At 37.7% G+C, this 25504-nt stretch overlaps 1 protein-coding gene across 4 annotated transcripts in view; it reads left to right on the top strand.

The window, feature by feature from the left end:
* Positions 1-25504, top strand: part of LOC110449370 (prolow-density lipoprotein receptor-related protein 1-like) — a 224157-nt gene that overhangs the window by 157723 nt on the left and 40930 nt on the right. For all 4 annotated transcript variants that reach the window (XM_021496199.1, XM_021496197.1, XM_021496198.1 and 1 more), the window contains 23 exons: positions 1018-1150; positions 1870-2145; positions 3508-3629; positions 4694-4816; positions 6090-6320; positions 7561-7756; positions 8951-9155; positions 10210-10402; positions 10742-10861; positions 12831-12959; positions 13649-13873; positions 14426-14581; positions 14780-14896; positions 15444-15563; positions 17079-17213; positions 17583-17702; positions 18682-18927; positions 19275-19397; positions 20055-20183; positions 20949-21151; positions 21698-22280; positions 23810-23981; positions 25322-25425. In XM_021496199.1, coding sequence (XP_021351874.1) covers positions 1018-1150; positions 1870-2145; positions 3508-3629; positions 4694-4816; positions 6090-6320; positions 7561-7756; positions 8951-9155; positions 10210-10402; positions 10742-10861; positions 12831-12959; positions 13649-13873; positions 14426-14581; positions 14780-14896; positions 15444-15563; positions 17079-17213; positions 17583-17702; positions 18682-18927; positions 19275-19397; positions 20055-20183; positions 20949-21151; positions 21698-22280; positions 23810-23981; positions 25322-25425 — 4161 coding nt within the window. The remainder of the gene's footprint in view (positions 1-1017; positions 1151-1869; positions 2146-3507; positions 3630-4693; positions 4817-6089; positions 6321-7560; positions 7757-8950; positions 9156-10209; positions 10403-10741; positions 10862-12830; positions 12960-13648; positions 13874-14425; positions 14582-14779; positions 14897-15443; positions 15564-17078; positions 17214-17582; positions 17703-18681; positions 18928-19274; positions 19398-20054; positions 20184-20948; positions 21152-21697; positions 22281-23809; positions 23982-25321; positions 25426-25504) is intronic.

Here is a 25504-nt window from a genome sequence, read left to right as displayed (position 1 = left end):
CAGAAGGGGATATGATTTAAGGTCAGAGGATACAATTTCAATTGAGGTATACATAAGGTGTTCAATTTAAGGTCAATTTGTTCAGTTTAATAAGGACGTCCAAAATAGGTTTTCTGAAGGGATATGATATTGGGTCAAACCCCCCCCCAAAAAGGAGGTTCAATAAAAGTATTCTTAAGGGGTTTGATAAATCTTAAGGATCAAGACTTTTGATGAAGGGGCTGTTACAGACTTTGGATGAAGGGGCTGTTACAGACTTTTGATGAAGGGGCTAGCTGTTACAGACTTTTGATGAAAGGGCTGTTACAGACTTTTGATAAAGGGGCTGTTACAGACTTTTGAGGAAGGGGCTGTTACAGACTTTTGATGAAGGGGCTGTTACAGACTTTTGATGAAGGGGCTGTTACAGACTTTGGATGAAGGGGCTGTTACAGACTTTTGATGAAGGGGCTGTTACAGACTTTTGATGAAGGGGTTGTTACAGACTTTTGATGAAGGGGCTAGCTGTTACAGACTTTTTATGAAAGGGCTGTTACAGACTTTTGATAAAGGGGCTGTTACAGACTTTTGATGAAGGGGCTGTTACATACTTTTGATGAAGGGGCTGTTACAGACTTTTGATGAAGGGGCTGTTACAGACTTTTGATGAAGGGGCTGTTACAGACTTTTGAAATACAGTGAAGTTGCTGTATCAATTATACGACACATAAAAAATGCCTTGTACAAGCACTGTAGTACTTGTTTCCTTATCATCTTTAGACATTGTCTTTTTGCAAATGGACATGTTGAAAAAAAAAATGAAAAAAAAAATTGGAACTTGATATCTAAACAATTTCTGTATGAAGAAGTTTGTATATATACATGATGACTATATATGTATGTATATGTTCCCTATTTCTAAACAATATGTAATTTGAAATTTCGAACATTTCATGTAAGTATCCAGCATTTCAGGTCGTACGATGGTACGCTCCGTTATGATTTTCACTGAGACAGTGTTGTTTGTACTTTCTGTAGACAACGTGTACTGGACCGACTTCGGCTCCGATGTGATTGAAGTTGTCAGACTGAGCAATGTTGACCATCGCTTTGTCGTCATTCATGGCAACATGAACAACCCTCGGACTATTGTTGTTCACCCTGTAGCTGGGTAAGTGAGAGTGTATTCATCTGTCTGTCACTAAAAGAACATTTTTTTCTTCAAATGCTTTTTTTTTTTAAATCTTATTCTTCTAAAAAGATATAATAAATCAATTTAAAATGTATATTTTTTTCATCAACACAAGATAGTCTATTAAATTGTTTTAGCTTGATTAGATGAGACTTTTTATCTATTTTTTTTGGTGTTTTTAGAAAAAAGTGAATTGTATTCTGAAGAGTTAATTGACACCAAGATATTTCTGATAATGATGTTTGGCAAAGAAAGATTACCACAGTGTTAAGAATATGTTTGCCATAGCTTACCAAAATGTTGTGAGTTAACCAGTGTTGCGAGTTTACCAGTGTTGTGAGTTTACCATTGTTGTGATATTACCAGTGTTGTGAGTTTAGCAGTGTTGTGAGCTTAGCAGTGTTGTGAGTTTAGCAGTGTTGTGAGTTTACCAATGTTGTGAGTTTACCATTGTTGTGATATTACCAGTGTTGTGAGCTTAGCAGTGTTGTGAGTTTACCAGTGTTGTGAGTTTACATGAGTGTTGTGAGTTTACCAGTGTTGTGAGTTTAGCAGTGTTGTGAGTTAACCAGTGTTGTGAGTATACCAGTGTTGTGAGTATACCAGTGTTGTGAGATTACCAGTGTTATGAGTTTACTGGAATTTTGTGAATCGGTTTTACACATAAATCACCCAAGATTTTGTCAATGTATTTGTAGGCTTCTATTCTGGACAGACACAGGCATTCAACCAAAAATAGAACAGGCACGATTAGACGGAACAAAGCGTAAAGTCCTAGTGGACACTAATGTTACGGCACCCTACGGACTGGCCATCGACTACGTCACAAACGTCCTGTACTGGTGTGACAACAGCCTCAACAAAATAGAGGCCATTCACATAACCACTGGCAACAGGAAGCTCCTCCTAGATCACGATGTGGACAGCTGTGTAGCCTTGACCTTGTTTGAGGATCATGTCTACTGGCTAGAGGGGTAAGTGTCTATAAATAGCTCTCGGGTAAATCTTAATCGGCCTTCTGAAACATGTACCTGCCGTTCTTTCCATGCCAGGTGCCATCAAAGTCTACTTAAGTAAATAATTGATACAAGGGAAAATGTCTGCTAGTGGATGTTCAGTGAATGAGTTTGCTTACCGCAATTGATGAATTCCGAAACGGAATTCACTAGTCCAGACATAAGAGTAATCAAAATTCAGTAGAATCGATGACCAGACAACATGAAATGGGGAGTCTCGGCAAATTTAATCCAGTCTTGGCCGAAAAATGAGAATTGGATTAAATTATCCTGCGACTCCCCATTTAATGTTGTCTTGTCATCCCTTATTTTGAATATGGTAAATAATTGTTAATGATTAAAATCAAAGTTTAACAGAATCCTGTCCTTCTGTGGAAACAACCCAATATCACTATGACCTAAGACCAAATTAAAAAACTTAATCATTTAGGTCAAGGTCAGATTTGTTAAGTGTCATTCCGTTCCAGCCTGTGAGACATCAACTAAGTGTACCATAAAAAATAACTGTTGATGGTTAAGAGCTCAAGGCAAGACTCTTGTTCCTCCGTTAAAACCCCCCCTGATATAAGCTACATATACATTTTAAAACTGATAATATAGGTCAACGTCAAATGTCATTCTGTCCTCACCAGCCATCATCTAAGTCTATTGTAATAAATACACGTTACTGGTTAAGGTCAAGGTCAAAAACATTTCTCTCCTTCTGTTGAAACAACCTTCCAGGTAATATAAACTACCATACACCTAATTTTAAAAAATGATAATCTAGGTCAAGGCCAAATCTTTCATTTCCATTCTGTCCTCACCAGGCTGCCTCTAGACTAAATGTAAATGAAAAAATGCTAGTTAACCAATAAGTTTAAGTATGAACCAGATACTTTTCATTTTGACCTCAGACTGGCTGGGAGCTATAGACCAATGTTAGTGAGACAATAATTGGGTCCAACAGGTTCCTCCCGTTCTGTCCTAGTCCTGTCCTAGTCCTATCCTCTGTCCTAGTCCTGTCCTCTGTCCTAGTCCTGTCCTAGTCCTGTCTAATGTGGAGAGTTCCCCTCAGAAAAGAATATAAAATTTCAAATCCTGTCTTGATATGTGTACAGAGAAATCAAAATTCAAATGCTTTAAAAATTGCAAATAATATTTCAAAAAATGAACAAACTGTACAAAAACTGGAAAAAAAGTTGATAAGAGTGCAGGGAAAAACTTGAACAAAAAAGTAATTTGTCCTTGAACTGTGTTCATGGATTTTTCAGTCATATTTATCTGAGCATGATAGGGGAGTTTTAACTAACGGTATCATGAACTCTTTTTGGGCCATAGGGATGTCATTGGAAAGATCAAGCGTGCAAACAAAACGGATGGCTCCAATGTGGAGGAAGTAAAGACGAACCTGGGTCCGGACATGCAGGATATCAAAGCTTACGACACACAACGACAACAAGGTAACCATGGCTACAGGTCACATGATCACAAAGTGGGTTATTTCAAAAGGACAATAGAAAGGATAGCTACAGTTGATCTTATATGTCACTTCTGCAATGTCGGTTAGTGTGGTGTCAATTTGTGAGATTCTGTTGTGATTTCTACCAGAGTCTGTAAAAATGGTAGTTTCTACTCCTGCTTATAATGCTCAGCAATTAAGGATTGGGACGACTGGTTCGCCCGTTCTTAGTATAATGTGACCGGGTGGGGGTGTCCTGCTGGGTGTCTTCGGCAGTATGTTTCAGTGAAGTAGCACTATAAAGATGGCATCAGTTCCGCGCTATCACTGAAATAAAGGAGACAGACACAAACATAACGCAGCCTCCCAAAACACACACGCATACACTACACGCATGCATCTTGCACACAGGGGAGGCCATCCTTAAATTACCGTAGCTGTTGACAGGACGTTAAACAACACTAAAAACCAAACCACAAACCAAACCAAACCAATCTCGGTTCAGACATGGTGAAGAAGAGATATTTTTGGAATTACTTCGATTTCAGGAATTCTTGATCAGTTTTCAACATGAGTAAACGTGAAATTTAAATAACAACAATCTACCTGTTTAAAAACTTTTTCTTTGAAATTTGACTTATCTCGATCATTACAGTATAATGGGATATCTTTTAAGCCATTTTGTTTTTTTACAATTTTAACTTAATTTGAAAATGTGAACTGTTGTGTCTTGGTTATAAATCACATGACAGATTGGCGTTATCGTTTGTTAGCGATATCCTTATGTTACAAAGAAAAATCATCGTCGTTATATCAAGCTAAACAATTGTAAGTGACAATACCACACAGTGATTGAATTATAAGATTATTTGATTTAAAAAAAAACTTATAAATAGGTGAACTGTGTTCTTTGCCGGGGTACTGTGAAGTGTTTCCATGGCAAGGATCAGTACATATAAAGATATTCCTACATATTTTTTTCCATGAAAACATTTTTTTGTCAAAAAAACCCTTCACTTTTTGGTGTTGGACATTGAGAGTATTGTGATACCTACTGTGTTACAGGAGTAAACCCCTGTAGTGTGGACAATGGTGGCTGCCAGGAGTTCTGTTTCCATGTTGGGAACAGTGTTGTCTCTTGTAACTGTTCCTATGGCAAGGTGGGCAGTGACGGCAAGACTTGTGAAGGTGAGATTTAGTTATTTACACAGAAAATTGTCTATAGGGAAAACAAAAGCAAAATTGTTCGATTACCCTTTATAGACAGGTGACCATTAGGGGATTTTACAGGCAGGTGATTGCTATAGAGATTATAAACACTTAAAGCTCAGCTGAAAAGATATGGTTGAAAAGGCAGATACATATATGATGTAAAATCTAAGGCAGATCTATACAGATATAGTCTTAAAGGCAGATATATATAGATTACTTCTCTCAGGCAGATCTTCAGAGATGTTCTCTAAGGCTGCAGACCTTTAGATATGTTTTCTATGGCTAATCTATAGAGATGGTCTCTGAAGCAGGTATATAGAGATTTTCTCTAAGGCAGAACTGTAGATATGACTTATCTAAGGCATATCTATAGAGATGACTTCTCTAAAGCTGATCTTTAGAGATTTTCTTTAATGCATATCTTCAGAGATGTTCTCCATGGCAGATATTTAGATATGGTCTCTAAGGCAGATATATATAGATGTTCTCTAAGGTAGTTATATAGAGATGTTTTCTAAAGCAGTTATAATTATATATAGATGTTCTCTAAGGCAGATATATATAGATGTTCTCTAAGGTAGATATATAGAGATGTTCTCTAAAGCAGATATATAGATATGTTCTCTAAGGCAGAACTGTAGATATGACTTTTCTAAGAATATCTATAGAGATGATTCCGCTAAAGCTGATCTTTAGAGATTTTCTCTAATGCATATCTCAGAGATGTTCTCTAAGGCAGATCTTTAGATATGGTCTCTTAGGCATATCTTTAGAGATGTTCTCTAAGGCAGATCTTTAGATATGGTCTCTAAAGCAGATATATAGAGATGTTCTCTAAGGTAGATATATAGAGATGTTCTCTAAGGTAGATCTATAGAGATGTTCTCTAAGGTAGATCTATAGAGATGTTTTCTAAGGTAGAGCTGTAAATATGATCTCTAAGACCGGAATACTAGAGATGTAAAATCTAATGAGGATCAGATATTTTCAATAATCACATCATATAAGTTTGATGATATTATGGTTAACTTATTAACATTTTGAAAGTTTGGGGAAAAAATGAGAAATAATTATTGTATGGAAATATAGTTATTACTATTTCTCAGAATTGAAAGTAACAATTTTTAGGTTAAAATACAAAAAATGTTTATTTTCTGTAAGGATTCACACCTGTAAAATTGTCATTTCACTGTTCTGATCACATATATATACTTGTAATAAGATAATGATTGGCACCCTTTTTTCCAAGGTCATGACTCGTTCCTGCTCTTCTCAAAAGTGACACACATCGTAAGCATTAGTCTAGACGAGCACAATCCAAACCTCCCAATGAAGATGATCACTAACTCGGATCATCTCCGTAATGTGATTGGTCTCGCCACTGATTACAAATCAAAGCGTATATTCTTCAGTGACATCCAGCGCGGGGACATACAGTATGTCCACTTCAACAGTTCCGATTTCTACATCGTAGTGGAGGGTAAGTCGTAGTGGGGGGTAAGTCGTAGTGGAGGGAAAGTCGTAGTGGAGGGTAGGTTGTAGTGGAAGGAAAGTCGTAGTGGAGGGGAAGTCGTAGTGGAGGGAAAGTCGTAGTGGATAGTGGAGGGGAAGTCGTAGTGGAGGGTAAGTCGTAGTGGAGTGTAGGTTGTAGTGGAAGGAAAGTCGTAGTGGGGGGTAAGTCGTAGTGGAGGGTAAGTCGTAGTGGATAGTGGAGGGTAAGTCGTAGTGGAGGGGAGGTTGTAGTGGAAGGAAAGTCGTAGTGGAGGGGAAGTCGTAGTGGAGGGAAAGTCGTAGTGGATAGGGGAGGGGAAGTCGTAGTGGAGGGGAAGTCGTAGTGGAGGGTAGGTTGTAGTGGAAGGAAAGTCGTAGTGGGGGGTAAGTCGTAGTGGAGGGAAAGTCGTAGTGGATAGTGGAGGGGAAGTCGTAGTGGAGGGTAAGTCGTAGTGGAGGGTAGATTGTAGTGGATGGAAAGTCGTAGTGGAGGGTAAGTCGTAGTGGAGTGTAGGTTGTAGTGGAAGGAAAGTCGTAGTGGGGGGTAAGTCGTAGTGGAGGGAAAGTCGTAGTGGAGGGGAGGGTGTAGTGGAAGGAAAGTCGTAGTGGAGGGGAAGTCGTAGTGGAGGGGAGGTCGTAGTTGTAATTAACTCTAATTAATCTACAGAGTAATTAACTTCAATAATAAATCTATAGTGTAATCAGTGTAATTAACTTCAATAGTCTCTGATATTTGATTATTATGGCACTGTGAGGTCGAGGTATAGAAATCATTCAAAGGAATTTTGGAACAATAAAACTGTTTTTCTCTGTGTATTTCGGTTCTTAGAAAAAAATGTTTTTACACGATATTGAGGAAACACCTGGGGCCTGATCGTTTAGACGAAGCAACCGCTTTGTCTTTTTTTAACTGTAACATTTTCTGATATAAATCCTAACTGACCTTCAAATGTTTATGCAGGCCATTCAAGGCTTTATAAGGGCTCGTCTGATAGCGGCAGTACATTACTAGGTCTGATCATATTTCATAAATGAATAACTCTGGTCCAACCGTGCCAATCGTTTGGATCGCAATAAACAAATTCAGCCCTGGTACTTTTAAATTTGTAATGGCCCTAGACATCTGCTGCATTAATTGATACATTCCTGTCTGAGGTCTACCTGTACCAGACCATGTGTTTCTCACCTCAGACCCTGTGATTTGACCTTTAACCCCCTCTTGTTTGTAGGAGTGGGTTCAGTGGAGGGTCTAGCGTACGAGGGGTTCAGCAACTACCTGTACTGGACCAGTTACACAAACTCATCCATCAGTCGGGCCCACATCTCGGAGAAGGACGACCCCCTACACAACACCACGGTGGAGAAGATTATACAGCTCGGCGTGTTTGATCACCCGAGGGCCATCGCTGTCGACAGCTGCTCTGAGTATGTCTTCTGTATTGTTACAAAATATAATCAGTTCAAATACTGGGCATGTTCTCATGAAATCATTCTACTGGCATGTTCTCATGAAATCGTTCTACTGGTATGTTCTCATGAAATCGTTCTACTGGTATGTTCTCATGAAATCCTTCTATTGGCATGTTCTCATGCAATCATTCTACTGGCATGTTCTCATGAAATCATTCTACTGGGCATGTACTCATGAAATCATTCTACTGGCATGTTCTCATGAAATCATTCTACTGGCATGTTCTCATGAAATCATTCTACTGGCATGTTCTCATGAAATCATCCTATTGGCATGTTCTCATGAAATCATTCTACTTGCATGTTCTCATGAAATCATTCTACTGGCATGTTCTCATGAAATCATCCTATTGTCATGTTCTCATGAAATCATTCTACTTGCATGTTCTCATCAAATCATTCTACTGGCATGTTCTCATTAAATCATTCTACTGGCATGTTCTCATTAAATCATTCTACTGGCATGTTTTCATGAAATCATTCTACTGGCATGTTCTCATGAAATCATCCTATTGGCATGTTCTCATGAGATCATTCTACTTGCATGTTCTCATGAAATCATTCTATTGGCCTGTTTTCATGAAATCATTCTACTGGCATGTTCTCATGAAATCATTCTACTGTCAAACTGAAAATCATTACAGACAAGTATTCACAAGACCCTTACGCATTTCTGTTAATTTATGTGGGGTACACTTCTTCTCAGGAAAACTGTTACAAGAGTATTGCAAAAATTAAGATTCCAAAAAGAATTCCTTAACGTTATGTGACTATGAATGCCTTTCTATTCAGTTTTGCTGCTTTTTTTTTTCCATGACAAAATCCTATACAGATAAAATCCCAAAAATTAGTATTCACAAAAAATAAAAGGTTGACAGTAACAGATAAGCTTAATGTATGCAGTCATGTATTGTATTCCTAGCTAGGTTTGGCAATTTATCATTTTGACTTTTGTTTATTTTGGGTAACTGGTTACAAGAAGTGACATTTAACTCATTCACCCCTGCAAACACCTTTGAACTCTTCCAATTCAAAAGTTGGAATAGTTCATTATGAAATTTCAGGGGGTGAATAAGTTAAGTTCAGCTCTTGACTCACTGACTTTTTTACTTGCAAAAGTTATTTGGAAACATTGCTTTGCTGTTTCAGTCGATTGTTTTGGACAAACTGGCACGATGAACAACCAAAGATCCAGAGGGCTTTCCTGAATGGTTACATGCCCGAGTCAATAATCACGGAGGAAATCTGGACACCTAATGGGCTGACCATTGACCATGTTGAACAACAACTGTACTGGTCAGATGCCAGGCTGGACAAGATTGAGCACTGTGACTTTGATGGCAAAAACAGGAAGGTCAGTTAGCCCTCCCACCACTGTGGACCGTAAAGGATTCATCCAGATAAATGTATGGTAGAGTCTACTAAAGTTACTTAGGGGTGAAAGGGTTAAATATACACGATAGGCAGTTCATGCAAGTACAATTCATTGGAAATGCTCAAGATTGCTATTTCATTTTTCCTTGTGCTGAAATAACCTCCCACCCCCCACTGTTAAGTTAATATGTTGACTCCCTGGGTTTATTTTAGGTTAAATGCTGAGTAACTTCCCTGAATGTAAGTGTATATTGTAAAAAACTAATAATCATACTTGCCACCTTTTTGAAATGGGGGATATTACACCTGTTCAGAATCAAAAGCATGAATAATGTGTGTGTATGTAAGCCCTAGGGGAAAAACACTGTTAAAAGCACCTTTTGAGCTGTTCTTTCAGATGAAATCATTAGATGTTGGAAAATAGGAATAGTTTATCAAATTCACTAGTTGAAAATGGTCAATTTTAGGGTTCAAAATAGGAAGTCCCACTGCAAAATAGGGAGAGTTGGGAAGTGTGAATAATATTGAGGCCAATGTAGATTTTAGGAAGGGTGGCAAATTATGTGTGATTAAATGATATTGGAGAGACATCCTTAATTTTGATTGGTTGATGTTTTATTAGTGCTTATATGCCAGTACAGTGGGAGACATTCTTCAGAGATGGTTGTTGATCTACATACAGCAAGTTTGGCCTTTGGTCCCCAGTTATAATATAAATAGACAGTTGAGGGTGGTCAGGTGGTGAAGGGAATAGCGCACTCACCTTTCCCAAAAAGGGCAAGGGTTTGATTCCCCGATAGGACGTGGAAAGGTATGGGGTCACTGGCCATACCAATTAAGTAGTACTCTGGTTTCCTCCCGTGTTCTGACTCCTTGCGTACTAATATCTAAGCCAACAAGATGATTAATACAAGTTTATGTGACCTGTTTCATATGTGTTGTAAAATAAGTAAATATCATGTTGTTTTCAATAGACAGTTCTTGACCATGTTTTCTATAATTGGACTGACCTTGGCCTTTGTTCCTTTGTTAAGGTCGTGGTGTCTGCCATGCCGGAACATCCATTCAGTCTGGCGGTGTACGGTCAGTATATCTACTGGACAGATTGGATTCGCCGTGCCGTGATGCGGTCAAACAAATACGATGGCGGCAATGTGTTCTGGATGAAGCGTGACCTTGAGCGCCAACCAATGGGGATCACAGTTGTAGCGGAGGATGCCAATAACTGTAATTTCTTTACTTTGAAATCTCTCTTTGTACTGTAGCATTCTGAATAAGCTCATGTTTTCTCCCCCATGGTTCAATGTGTTTTACAAGTTTCATCTGGACTCTTTAAGAACCATAATCCAAATATCCAAATCCCTCCCCAGGATAATTGTTTCATCTCTGCCATTGCTAGTTTTCCTGAATCTTTCCTGCTGTTGGCCTTTTCTGCCAACTACATTCCCATTGTAGGCCGTCTGGCCCCTTCCCATTCAGTCATTAGTATGAATGTGAATATGTATTTGATCCTGCCTCCTCAGAACACATTTTCCATTGTCCCTACATGTATTGGCTCCATTCCAGGTACGATGAGTCGCTGCTACAATCACAAATGTGAGAACAACTGTTCGGTGATCAACGGGCATGCCCAGTGTGTATGTGGCAAGGATCTCTTCCTGTTACCAGACGGTCACCGCTGTGGACGTAAGTCATTAACAATAATATCCTGACAATTAAGGGTGTATGCTATGTTTTTTTGACAGTTGAGGGTGTATGCTATATGTTATTTTGACAGTTAAGGGTGTATGCTATGTTACTGTGACATTTAAGGGTGTATGCTATGTTACTTTGACAGTTAATGGTGTATGCTATGTTACTGAGACAGTTAATGGTGTATGCTATGTTACTGTGACAGTTAAGGGTGTATGCTATGTTACTGTGACATTTAAGGGTGTATGCTATGTTACTGGGACAGTTAATGGTGTATGCTATGTTACTGGGACAGTTAAGGGTGTATGCTATGTTACTGGGACAGTTAAGGGTGTATGCTATGCTACTGGGACAGTTAATGGTGTATGCTATGTTACTGTGACAGTTAATGGTGGGAAATATGCTATGTTACTGTGACATTTAATGGTGTATGCTATGTTACTGTGACAGTTAATGGTGTATGCTTTGTTTCATTAATAACCTGACAGTTGAGGGTGTATGCTATGTTACTTGACATTTAAGGGTGTATGCCTGGTTACTGTGACATATAAGGGTGTATGCTTTGTTTCATTAATAACCTGACAGTTGAGGGTGTATGCTATGTTACTTGACATTTAAGGGTGTATGCCTGGTTACTGAGACATATAAGGGTGTATGCTATGTTACTGTGACAGTTAATGGTGTATGCTTTGTTTCATTAATAGCCTGACAGTTGAGGGTGTATGCTTCGTTACTTGACTTTTAAGGGGGTATGCCTGGTTACTGTGACATATAAGGGTGTATGCTATGTTACTGTGACAGTTAAGGGTGTATGCTATGTTACTGTGGCATATAAGGGTGTATGCTTTGTTTCATTAATAACCTGACAGCTGAGGGTGTATGCTATGTTACTTGACATTTAAGGGTGTATGCCTGGTTACTGTGACATATAAGGGTGTATGCTATGTTACTGTGACAGTTAAGGGTGTATGCTATGTTACTGTGGCATATAAGGGTGTATGCTTTGGTTCATTAATAACCTGACAGTTGAGGGTGTATGCTATGTTACTGTGATATTTAAGGGTGTATGCTATTTTACTGTGACAGTTAATGGTGTATGCTTTGTTTCATTAATAACCTGACAGTTGAGGGTGTATGCTATGTTACTGTGATATTTAAGGGTGTATGCTATTTTACTGTGACAGTTAATGGTGTATGCTTTGTTACTGTGACATTTAATGGCATATGCTATGCTTTTTTTACAGTTAAGGGTGTATGCTTCGTGTTATTAATAACCTCACAGTTGAGGGTGTATGCTTCGTGTTATTAATAACCTCACAGTTAAGGGTGTATGCTTTGTTTTATTAATAACCTCACAGTTGAGGGTGTATGCTATGTTACTTTGACAGTTAATGGTGTATGTTATGTTACTGTTATATTTTAATATTCTCCTGTCTAAGAGAGTTTCACAATTAATAACCGGTAAATTATCTTTTGCAAAAGGTAATTCAGTCCAAATTGATGGCACTCTTAAGAGGTGTGTGGGAGCGGGCATCAAATCATGTCTTGAATACATTTCCTAGTTCTCTATAGGATATTAACAAAGAATATTAGCCATCCAATTAGACAATTTATCTTTATCATATATCTAACAAGATTTGACTCTGTGCTGAATTCTTCTTTTTCTTCAAGGGCAAAAAAAGGCTGAAACCATCTAAACAATTAAGATTTTGATGTTATTGACTGGATTTTGTAATAATCTTACTATTTTTTACTGTTAACCTTTGACCTTGATGAAGTATTACTGCATTGAACTTTGACCTTGATGCAGTATTAAATTGTTGACTTTTACCTAAACACAGTTTGTATAACTGTGTCGACTATTGACCTTGGCAGAGAATTAATGTGCTCTGACCTAGAGGCAGTATCAACTTGTACACTTTTATGTTTGTGCAGTACAACATGTTAACCTTTGACCTTGCAGCAGCTAACACGTCCTGTGGAATAACAGATTTCGTGTGCCACGATAAGAAGGCCTGTATATCTATAGAGAAGCGATGTAACAAGTTCAACGACTGTTTTGATGCTAGTGACGAGCACACGGATGTGTGTAGTAAGTATTTGAATAAACGTTGCTCATCATGCAGGTCAAATGTTTGAGCCCATAATAATCGTAGGCTCAAATAAACAGAAACTTGTCGAAACCAAACACCACTGGGACCACAATAATAAACAATTATAATGTATTGGGCTTGAATGATATAGGAAGCTTCTGGTCCCAAATTTCTCGAGGCAAATCAGAGGGATATAGGTTTCATCCAGGGGAACCAGAAAGCTTGCTAAATCCCTTAATCCCATACTTAAACTATTTTGTCATACCAATACATTTCTGAGATTAAATTACGGAAAATATGTCCAGGGAGTTAGACTGCACATCCGAAAATAGCCTAGGGAGTTAGTCTGCAGGATGTTATAGTTTTACGACTAACACACGGCTAAATGAGAACTACCTCCCTGGGTAGCAAAGTCAGGGGAAAAGTAAGGGTTATATAGTTAGAATGGACATAACTTGGTTGGTCAGGTTAACATTTGTGTTACAAAGGCCAGATAACAAAGTAATGGATTTATAATTGCATCTGTCCTTAGAAAATGTATCACAAGTGATATTTTTATGTAAGCCAGGTACATGTAGTCTGATACAATGCAAATTGTTTGTTTTTTCATATTTATAATATTTCTCCTATCTGATATGCAAGTCTGTTCTGAATTTAAAGAATATTCATGATCATGATTTGATTTCAGCAAACAAGACATGTGCTCCTGGCCTTTTCACCTGCTCGAACTTCATGTGTGTACACATTGAGAAGTTTTGTGATGGTAAGGTAGACTGCAGCGATGGTTCTGATGAGGCCAACTGTACGTGTCAGGGCGATCAGTTTCAGTGTCAGAGTGGCCTCTGTATCCAACGCCAGTATCGCTGTGATCGTGACATGGACTGTCCGGATTGGGACGACGAAGTTGGTTGTAGTAAGTACGAGCTGCTTACCCTGTTCTCAACGGAACAATGAACTGTTAATTTTCAGTTACCTCTCCTGCTCATAGCTGAATGTTGAACTTGCTAGTTTAGAATTACATCCCCGTCGGCTGTGGGGTGAGAAACTGGCATATTAAGGTTAGAGTTACCTCCCCTATTCACAGTTTGGTCGACAAGCTTGGATTCAGCAAGTGATACTTCACTTGTATACAGTGGGACAATGAGGTTGGGAGAAGTAATATATGTTATAAGTGAAACATCTCTAATTAAAATATGCAATCTCCCTACTTCACAACACAAATCTCCATACTTTGTGTTCCAAAGGCATCACATGCATGTCTCTCACTCAGACCTATCTTTCTTCTTATTGTTTGGTCCTGTCTGTCTTGACATGATTGACTCTCGACATTTTACTGTTTGACCTTACCTGACCTTTTACTGTTTGACCTAACCTGACTTTTTACTGTGTGACCTTACCCGACCTTTTGTGTGCCTCAGCAGTAACTAGGTAAATGTGATGGTTTATTGTGTACTTTGTTCTGCAGACATGACGTGTAAAAACCTGGAGATGTTCGAATACGAGGGCGGCGTCGTCTCCTGTAACACGACGTCCCAGTGTATCCTGTTGTCATGGATCTGTGATGGAAACAGAGACTGTTGGGATGGCAACGATGAAAACTATTGTGACAACTCAACAAAAGGTAGTATCACAAGTTTTTAATGCATGCTTACAGTTCATATTTATAAACAAACACACACATTACCGTTCGATGTCCTGGCACGTCCTTAAATGACCATAGCTGTCAATAGGACATAAAACACAAACAAACCAAATGAACATTACATAGTGTATACCTATAGCTAGCTTACAAGCTAACAAGTGTCACCTATACTTACAGATGGTGCCTGTGATGACGACGGATTTAAGTGTAAGTCGTCTGGAGCCTGTATTCCGCACCAATGGGAGTGTGATAACGACAATGATTGTGGTGACAACTCTGACGAGAAACAATGTAGTGAGTTACCAATGTTCTCTGAAAACTGTTTCTTTACTCTATAAGCGTTAACCAGAACCTTCATTCAAATACATGTACACATAAATTTTTTCAGCTTATTTATCAAATAAAGCAATATATAAGTCAACATGCAACAGATATTTCTTTGTTCGTATCTGTGATGTTTCATTTCCCCGTTATGTGATCAATAAACTGTATAAGTCAGCCATAGGGTGGTCGGATGGTGCAGTGGATAGCGCACTTGCCTTTCACCAAGGCGGCCGGGGTTCGATTCCCCGATCGGACTTGAAAAGGTATGGGGTCACCTGCCCGACCACGTGGGTTTTCTCCGGGTACTCCGGTTTCCTCCTTCATAAAGACCCCCAGCGCACTAACTGCCAACAAGAGTGATTAATATAAGTTGAATAACTTGTTTCATAATTGTTGTAAAATAAATAAAGTTTATATTATATATGTGATCAATATATTACAATTAGACACGCTGTTATATAGATGACGTATGATATGGTAATATATAATGTCGTTCCTCCTGTGTTTCTTCCCACAGACTACACCTGTGAGAGTCACATGTTCCAGTGTAACGAATCTAAGATGTGTCTGCCGCGGTCGTGGGAGTGCGACGGACACCCTGACTGTGCTAACCATAGTGACGAGGGCAGTCACTGCAGTAAGACTTTCATTGTTTTATGTAGAACTTTATAAACTTGATATTTTACAAAAAAATTACCTCCCCACCATAAAGTTGGCTTGATAGTTTCAAACAAAGTCAAATGGGTTCTGTCCCCATGCAGACCGGGACATACCAAAGTCCTTAAAAATGGTAGTTGTTATTCCCTAAGTAACGTTCAGCCTTGAGGGTAATGGCAACACCTGGTTCACCCCCCGTTGTCAGTATAATGTGACCGTGCGGAATGCTGTGCTGGATGCCTGTGGCATTGTATTTCAGTGAGATAGCACATGGAGGCACGTCCTTAAATGTCAACCTTAGATGTTAATAGAACAATACCAAATTAAAACCAAACCAATCAAAGTCAGTTCTGTTAAGAAAAAAGGTCTTTATAGCTTGTCTCTAACGAAATAAGTATGAGTGGAAATGTATTGAGAGCTTCTTATGTAAGGTATTACTTTTTAACATTCAATTTACTCCAACAGTGTGAAGAAAGTTGTATGATTAGTTTGACGGGGGTGTCCGTTAGCACATCTATTAACGATAAGAGTGATGGACGGGCTACATTAGTAAGCTCCCATGTGATGCATCCTCTTGATCCTTTTATGTATGACGTTTTTTATAACATAATTGAGGGAAGGTTGTTTCATTATTAATAGAGTTTGGTTTGGTACCATTTTGTAATAAATCAGAATAAAAACATGAAATCAAAGTAATAATAGGATATCATAACTCAAATGTTCAACAGTAGATAAATTCCTATTAATTTGATAAATTCTTCATATGAGCAGTTCCATAATACATATTTATCATATTTCTAGTGTAAATGTTTGCTATGTGGCAGATTTTGCCCTTGACAATAGTTCTGAAATCTATAAACTCTATGCATCTCTAATCTATATAAATATTATCAGTGAATTTGAAAATGTTTATGTGTTGAAATGTTTGGGTTGTGACTGTAAAAATTGATCACGGTCGGAAACGCTCACGTTTGCGATGGTTCTGAAATCTATATATAACTGTATATAACGAAGGGTTGCAGGTTCGAGCCACGGCGCGGCACTGTGTTGCATCTTTGAGCTTTGTATACTTTACTCCGCTTGTTCCAGTCTACTCAGCTGTAAATGAGTACGTGGTTGGGCAGTGATCATTGAATTGTAGAATGCTAGCTGTGAGCGCCGACATGGCAGCACCAGCTGTATGCTCCCCAGGGAGATGAGCAAGATATTGGCAGGTTGCAAAGGCCCTATAACCACGGATAATAATCTGTGAACCACTTTGAGACGACCTATACAAACTAGGTTGTGATAAAGCGGTATATAAGATCCTGAAATTATTATTATTATTATTATTATTATATAGTCAGTAGCTATATTCACACTACATGTATTTCATTCCATAAGCATTTCGACAGCACAAAAAGTTCCAATTTTACGGTATTGTTTAGACCAATCCAGTAAATGTTAGGTAACTATGTATATAATTCTGAATGTAACCGGATTGTCTATTTTCTAGAGACCACCAACAGGACATGCCAAGAATCTGAGTACCTGTGTGAAGGGACGGGGCGCTGCATCCCCAAACAGTGGAAGTGTGACGGGGACATCGACTGTCCCAACGGGGAGGATGAACGTATCGAGAATGGATGTCGTAAGTATAGGAAGTCACATCTACTGTACATTTTAAACATATTGAATTTAATTTTCTTCATATCCTTATTTATTTAAAAAAACATTTTTTTTATATTTTGTATCTAACCTTTTGTTGTAAAATAAATGATTTCTAAAAAAAAAAATAGTTAAAAACCTGTATTGGCTGTTTTCATATTGATGTTTGTACACAGGATTGCATGTTTCGACACATATATATATTTCTGAACTAGGGACAACATACTTCACATCATGGAAATGCTATTACTTATATGTAAAGCGGATGCCATTCTGTCATGAGTTCTATTGTAAAAATAAAATAAGATTTTCAAACAATAAAGTTTATTTATGTATATTTTGTGTATTATAGCTCCTGCTCACTGTAAACGGGACGAGTTCATGTGTAAGAATCGGCGTTGTATACGAAATATCTTTGTGTGTGATCGGGATGATGACTGCGGAGACAACAGCGATGAACCAGTGTCCTGTGGTAAGTCTGTTGCCTATGTGCCATTTTCTGAACCTCCACAGGGTAGAGTTCTCTCTGACCATATTTCCAGGGAGGGCTGTTTTAGTCACAATTTTACATGGAGGAAATGGTGCAATGCACGTGTCACTGCATAATGACATTCAACAGTTTCATGCAGGCTCACAGTTCAAATATTTTGGGAATAAACTATCCTAGGTTTCTTTTCTTAATTTGAATCAGGTGTTAATTAGATGTAAACTAGTGGAGGGACACAATAAATAAAAACCCTTGATTTGTCACTGTTGAAAGTCAGTAATTAGGTCTTTTGTTTGAAGCCTGATATAGAGAATATAAGTAAGTGGTTGGTTAGGTGGGGCAGTGGATAGTGCACCAACCTTTCACCAAGACAGCTGGGGTTCAACTTATCCATTATATATGAAAAGTTATTGGGTTATCTACTCAACCGCGTTAGTTTTCTCTGGGTACTTAAGTTTCTTCCCATTTTAAGACCCACTGAGCTCTTCCATTTGGGCTAACATGCATGATTGATGCAAGTTGAAAAAACTCACTTGTTTCATAATTGTTGTAAAATGAAAGAAAATTATAAAGATTAGTGTAGGTCAATGCGGAAGTAGAAATTTGTTTTCAGTGAGGAAACACGATGATTGAGGTATTGGAAAATGTGTATTGAAAGAATTGATACTCCATAGTGGGCTACTCCATACTGGGCTGTATATCAGGCAGGGTCCATGCTATCAAAAAGGCAATTTCCTGTTGAAAATCATGAACCTGGCACAAATGCAGAAGATTCAGAATCCTTGATTGACAAAATCCTGTTTTTCTAAGAAATATAGCTATATCTCTGTGATAAAACAAATAAATCTCAAATTTACACAAGGGAGATAATCTTGTCAGTTTTTACGTTTGATGAGGGGAGATAATCTTACTTGTTTTTACTCTGATCAGGGGAAGTAATCTTTGTTATTTTTACCTTTTGCAGTATTCCATGCCTGCAAACAAGACCAGTTTCCATGTAAACAGAATGGGACATGTATTTCTAAAAATCTCACTTGTAATGGTTTCCCGGACTGTCCCGACCATTCAGATGAGGCCAACTGCACCGTGGCGCCACCTTGTGGATCTGAAATGTCATTCAAGTGTGACAACTCCAATTGTATACACATAAATGATGTGTGTGACGGCAAGGACGACTGTGGCGATTTGTCGGACGAAGCTGAAAATTGCCGTAAGTTAAGATATTGTATTGACAGATCACAAGTTGTTCCATTTAACAGTAGACTCTTCTCAAAGACTCTCTCTTTATATTATCGTTAAAGCATTCTGTATAAAATATTTAATTATGTCAAACATTTCCAGAATATTTACTATGTATGAAATATATAGAAAGGTAAACAAAACTAAGCTGATATAGATAATAAGTTGGGTATCATATCAACCTCTTACTTCCAGCTTAGTGCACATTGTTTGCAGCTGTTATTTTATCTGAAGAATATAAAAAGGATAATACAGATGTACATGTATATAAAATTTTATACCAGAATGTGAAAACCTGTTTTGATTCATTTGTGACAGATATCAACGAGTGTTCTCCCCATCAGTTCATGTGTAGTCAGAATTGCACTGATCTCAAAATTGGTTACCAGTGTTCATGCTACGCTGGCTACAAACTCAGAAGCGACGGCAAGACATGTCAGGGTAAGGCAAAATGCTTGACATTGGTTTGTAGTTTTGATAATTCCAATTTTAAGACAAATTCTAAAGGCGTTTCTTCCAATTTTTGGAGTAGTTTAAGAATATGTGATTTTTTTTTTTTTTTTTAGAGATTGTCCCCTCAAAGTCGTTAAATGGTGGTGTGGATCATGATCACGTTCGGACAATTTAGACTTATGTATCATTATCTATGCTAGCCAGGTCATTAGGCTTATAAAAGCTTTCCCTGACTATTTTTCTCCCATCCTACTATTTCAATCACAACTCCACCGACAGATAGTCTAGCATATTTGAATAGCGCCATGCTTCCTTTTTTTATAATGTCAGAATTTAGCATTTGCTATTCTGCATGAGGATATCTCCTCCTACAGGGGATGAAAAGCTGATTTTCCAGCCAAGAATAAGTGTCACACCTGTGAAGGGTAGGAGAAAGAAATGTCCATACTGTACTTGTATAAATTGTGCTGTTTACTGTGGAACGAGGTTGGGACGAATGGCTATTGTGTTAATTGTGCTGTTTACTGTGGAACGAGGTTGGGACGAATGGCTATTGTGTTAATTGTGCTGTTTACTGTGGAACGAGCTTGGGACGAATGGCTAGATTTTGTTTTGTATATATTTTGACTGTTGCCATGGTTACAGATATAAATGAGTGCCAGTCACTGTACCCATGCTCCCACTTCTGTACCAACATGCCGGGTAGCTACTTCTGCAGGTGTGCAGATGGATACCTCTTGGCTGAGGACCGTCATTCCTGTAAAGTGCATGGAGGTAAGTCAAGGTCACGCATGTATCTCGTCAGGTCATGTTTGTATAGTCTGTAAATGTAGTTCAAGGTCAGTATCACATGTCTGTGTAGTGAAAAAATGTCAAGGTCATTGTATTATGTTTGTGTAGTGAATAAAAGTCAAGGTTACTGTTTTGTTTGTGTAGTGAAGAAAGGTCAAGGTAATTGCTTCATGTTTGTGTAGTGAAAAATGTCAAGTTCATTGTCTTATTTTGTAGTGAAGAAAGGTCAAGGTCATTGCTTCATGTTTGTGTAGTGAAAAAAGGTCAAGGTCATTGCCTTATTTTTGTTGTGACAAAAGGTCAAGGTCATTCTTACGTGTTTGTGTAGGGAATAAAGGTCATGGTCATATATATATATATATACAGATGTAGTTACATAATTGTGTATAAGAAAGTTCAAGGTCATTGTTACAAATTTGTTGAATTAAATGATGTGTAGATTGTGTGCTACCAAACATATATTTCAAAATATTAAGCAACATGCATATGACAGTATTTTAGTGTGGGAATCACAAACAGATCTAGTTTACATAATGTATGAAATTTAAATCGATAAAGTTTTGTTTTCAATTCGTATATATATATAGTAGTAGTGATGGGCTGATCATAATTGAAAATCAATCAATTTGCCCTTTCAAATTTTGATTATTGATTCAATTTATTTTAAAGGCAATATGTATATATATACTTGTATTATTGTGGATAACTGAATCATTTGAACATATTTCCTATCGGTGTGAATTTCAGCGGAGCAGCCATTCTTGATCGTAGCAAATCGGTATTACTTGAGACGGGTGAGTTTATCTGGCATTGAGGAGAAAATCACAGAGAACCTGAACAATGCGGTGGCCATCGGCTTCAGTTACCAGGATGAAATGGTGTACTGGACGGACATCACTAGCAAGTCCAGCTCCATCAACAGAATGAAGATAATTAACGGAACCAAGGAGGTGAGCAGGGGAGGGTACTCTATAATCCTCTTGGCAAGTGGGAATGGTGTGGTACATGTATTTGAATTCCTCTGCAATGAAAGGTCACACTATATACTAGTTAGTTTAACCCTTCAAATTCATTCCTGTGCAGACTACAGTTTTTCTCTCTGTTTGCATTGTTAAGCACTGCCCAACCATGTACTCATTTACAGCTGAGCAGACTGGAAAATGTAAAGTTCAAACATACAACAGAGTGCCGTGTCGTGACTCAAACCCGCAACCCTTCGGTCACAAGCCCGGCGTCCTACCGTTAGATTACTGTGCCTCCAAATCTATTGAAATTCAGTAGAAATACAAGCAAATGCTATTTCTTTCATTTTTCCATTATAATTCCACCCCCTACTTAAGTGGGAGGTTTTGTGTTTGTCCCCCCTTGGATTATAGCAAGAGATATACAGTATTCAAATTCATCAAACTTTCTGAACAATTGAAAACAGGCATAGCAAATTAAAGAAGCTTAGATGAAAATAGAGATATAATGTATGTTTCTTTGACCTATTGTAGGTGATTCACAGTTCCACGGTGAGAAATCCGGATGGTCTGGCTGTCGATTGGGTCGGCAAAAACCTCTACTGGTGTGACAAGACCACAGATACCATTGAGGTTTCAAAATTGGATGGAAAATATCGTAAAGTGTTGATCCGGGAGGGTCTTGAAGAGCCACGTGCCTTGGAGGTGTTCCCCGCTAAGGGTTTCATGTTTTACACGGACTGGGGCGAGAAGCCACACATCTCCAGGTCCTATCTTGACGGATCAGACACACAGAAAATTATTACACAGGATCTGGCTTGGCCTAATGCTTTAACAATCGACTATGTGACTGAAAAGATTTTCTGGGCTGACGCCAGTTTAGACTATATCGCCATGGCTAATTTGGATGGTACAGCAAGACACATGATTATAGATCGGGAGCTTCCTCACACTTTTGCCCTAACGACTTTCATGAATTATATTTACTGGACAGACTGGGAGAAAGGCTCAATCGAGAGGGCGGAGAAATTCACTGGGAAAAATCGTTCAACGGTTGCAGTAGTGATTCATCGCCTCATGGACATTCAGGTGTACCACAAGATGAGGCAGGTAGAAAGTAAGTTTCCACCGGTCATTTGAGTTACCTAAGCTATGCTTGTTAACACCGGCACATTTTAATTAGTTACACCCATCCTACTGTCCGTAATAATTTTAGCTCGTCTGGTCAAAAGGACCAAGGTGAGCTAACGCCATACTACAGGTCATAACTTTGAAATGGTTGAGATCCCCTCACCATAACCATATATATCATGCATGGCATTAAGATACAGACACAATCATGATATTACTATTGACCTGGGGTCTTGCCCCCACCCCGAGGGACTTCATTCTTCGGTCATAACTTTGAAATGGTTGAGATCCCCTCACCATAACCATATATATTATGCATGGCATTAAGATACAAACACAATCATGATATTACTATTGACCTGGGGTCTTGCCCCACCCCTAGGGACTTCATTCGTTGGTCATTACTTTGAAATGGTTGAGATCCCCAACCCATACCAATTATATACCATTGCTGGGTATAAAGATCCAGGTGAGCGATACAGGTCATCTAGGCCTCTTGTTAGCTTTTTTGTCGCATCACCATGAACAAATGGTAATTGTAATTCTGGTGACTGTCGAGGCCCATTGGCCTCTCACGAAAAACAAAATGGAAGTTCAGGGTCCTTGTTCACATGGTGTTTGAGTATCAATCAAACATATGCTTGGCATCTATTCATTGTGAAACTTTTATCAGACAAATATATCAAAATTATAGGGTTCTTTTCATTGTGAAAGTTTTATCAGACAAACATATCGTAATTATAGGGTTCTATTCATTGTGAAACTTTTATCAGACAAATATATCAAAATTATAGGGTTCTTTTCATTGTGAAAGTTTTATCAGACAAACATATCGTAATTATAGGGTTCTATTCATTGTGAAACTTTTATCAGACAAATATATCAAAATTATAGGGTTCTTTTCATTGTGAAAGTTTTATCAGACAAACATATCGTAATTATAGGGTTCTATTCATTGTGAAACTTTTATCAGACAAATATATCAAAATTATAGGGTTCTTTTCATTGTGAAAGTTTTATCAGACAAACATATCGTAATTATAGGGTTCTATTCATTGTGAAATTTTTATCAGACAAATTTATCAAAATTATATATAGATCATATGTAGATGTAGACTTGGCATTTTACTGGTTGGGACAATTCAGTTTATTTTCAATGAAAAGTGTGTTTTTTTCTCCTATCATTCTGTTTTCTGTTGCCTTATTTTTCATTATTGTATATAAATTTTGCTTGTAAGTGTTTTAAAACGATTTCAAGCAACATATTTCAGAATACATCATTCATACACATGTATTAGTCATTGATAAACTGAATGATAAATATTTATCAAAATAGGTTACACTAGAATAATGGCAATAAATGCATATACAATGTAGTATATTAATTATGTGGGCAGTATACCATTATAGTGCATATTACCAGTAGAACTACCTGACAAAAAATACTCTTTTTCTCATCGCAAAATGAGTACTATCAATGGGTATTTACAACAGGTGCTTCCTTTTTACTTTCAGTGCATCCCAACCCGTGTGAAAACAATGGGGGCTGCAGCCATCTTTGTTTACTTCGGCCTGTGCCAAAACCCATGGCCTACCTGTGGCTGAATTCAGTGGAACGTGTTTGTGCCTGTCCAGAAAACCATGACCTATTACCTGATGGAGTTAACTGCGTATCAAACTGCACCAGGTAAATTGGTTGAATTGATCGTGAGGATTTTACGTGTCATGCATACAACACTTTGAAAAAATTCACGTACAAAGATCATATAATGATATGCTGCGATTCCTAACCATTATGTACACATTATGAGAAACATACATACATTTATAGCCTGGAAAGATTCACTTTTGTGACAAATTGTATAAAATGCAGTTTACGAATATGGCCCTGAGAGTTTTTACTTTGTAACAAACTATACGTCATAACATAAAAATATTGTCCAAAGTGTGAATAAGCTTTGCTATAGAATATGGCTGGTAAATACAATATACAAATATGACCCTGAGAGTTTTATCTTTGTGACAAACTGTATTTTATAAATACTATATACAAATATGACCCTGAGAGCTTTCCTTTGTGACAAACTGTTTTTATAAATACTATATACAAATATGACCCTGAGAGTTTTACCTTTGTGACAAACTGTAATATATAAATACTATATACAAATATGACCCTGAGAATGTAACCTTTGTGACAAACTGTATTTTATAAAAACTATATACAAATATGACCCTGAGAGTTTTACCTTTGTGACAAACTGTAATATATAAATACTATATACAAATATGACCCTGAGAATGTAACCTTTGTGACAAACTGTATTTTATAAAAACTATATACAAATATGACCCTGAGAGCTTTCCTTTGTGACAAACTGTATTTTATAAATATTATATACAAATATGACCCTGAGAGTTTTCCTTTGTGACAAACTGTAATATATAAATACTATATACAAATATGACCCTGAGAGGTTTACCTTTGTGACAAACTGAATTTTATAAAAAATATATACAAATATGACCCTGAGAGCTTTCCTTTGTGACAAACTGAATTTTATAAATACTATATACAAATATGACCCTGAGAGTTTTCCTTTGTGACAAACTGTGATATATAAATACTATATACAAATATGACCCTGAGAGTTTACCTTTGTGACAAACTGTAATATATAAATACTATATACAAATATGACCCTGAGAGTTTTACCTTTGTGACAAACTGAATTTTATAAAAACTATATACAAATATGACCCTGAGAGCTTCCTTTGTGACAAACTGTATTTTATAAATACTATATACAAATATGACCCTGAGAGTTTTACCTTTGTGACAAACTGTAATATATAAATACTATATACAAATATGACCCTGAGAATGTAACCTTTGTGACAAACTTTATTTTATAAAAACTATATACAAATACGACCCTGAGAGCTTTCCCTTTGTGAAAAACTGTAAAAGGAAGATACAATGCTGGCTTTACCCATGGTTGTTGACTGATATGTTCCTGATTTCAGTGCCCAGTTCCTGTGTACGGCCAGCTCCAAGTGTATCCCATTCTGGTGGAAATGTGACGGTCAACAGGATTGTGAAGACGGGTCAGATGAACCAAGCACTTGCAGTACGTTATCCACTGTTAGATACAGTAATACCTAGATATAATGCTAAAATACAGGGGGGTGGAGATCCTACGTCCAGTA

This window comes from Mizuhopecten yessoensis, unplaced genomic scaffold (assembly GCF_002113885.1).
Source record: "Mizuhopecten yessoensis strain PY_sf001 unplaced genomic scaffold, ASM211388v2 scaffold4599, whole genome shotgun sequence".
NCBI classification, from domain to species: Eukaryota; Metazoa; Mollusca; class Bivalvia; order Pectinida; family Pectinidae; genus Mizuhopecten; species Mizuhopecten yessoensis.
This window is presented reverse-complemented; position numbering and strand designations above follow the sequence as displayed.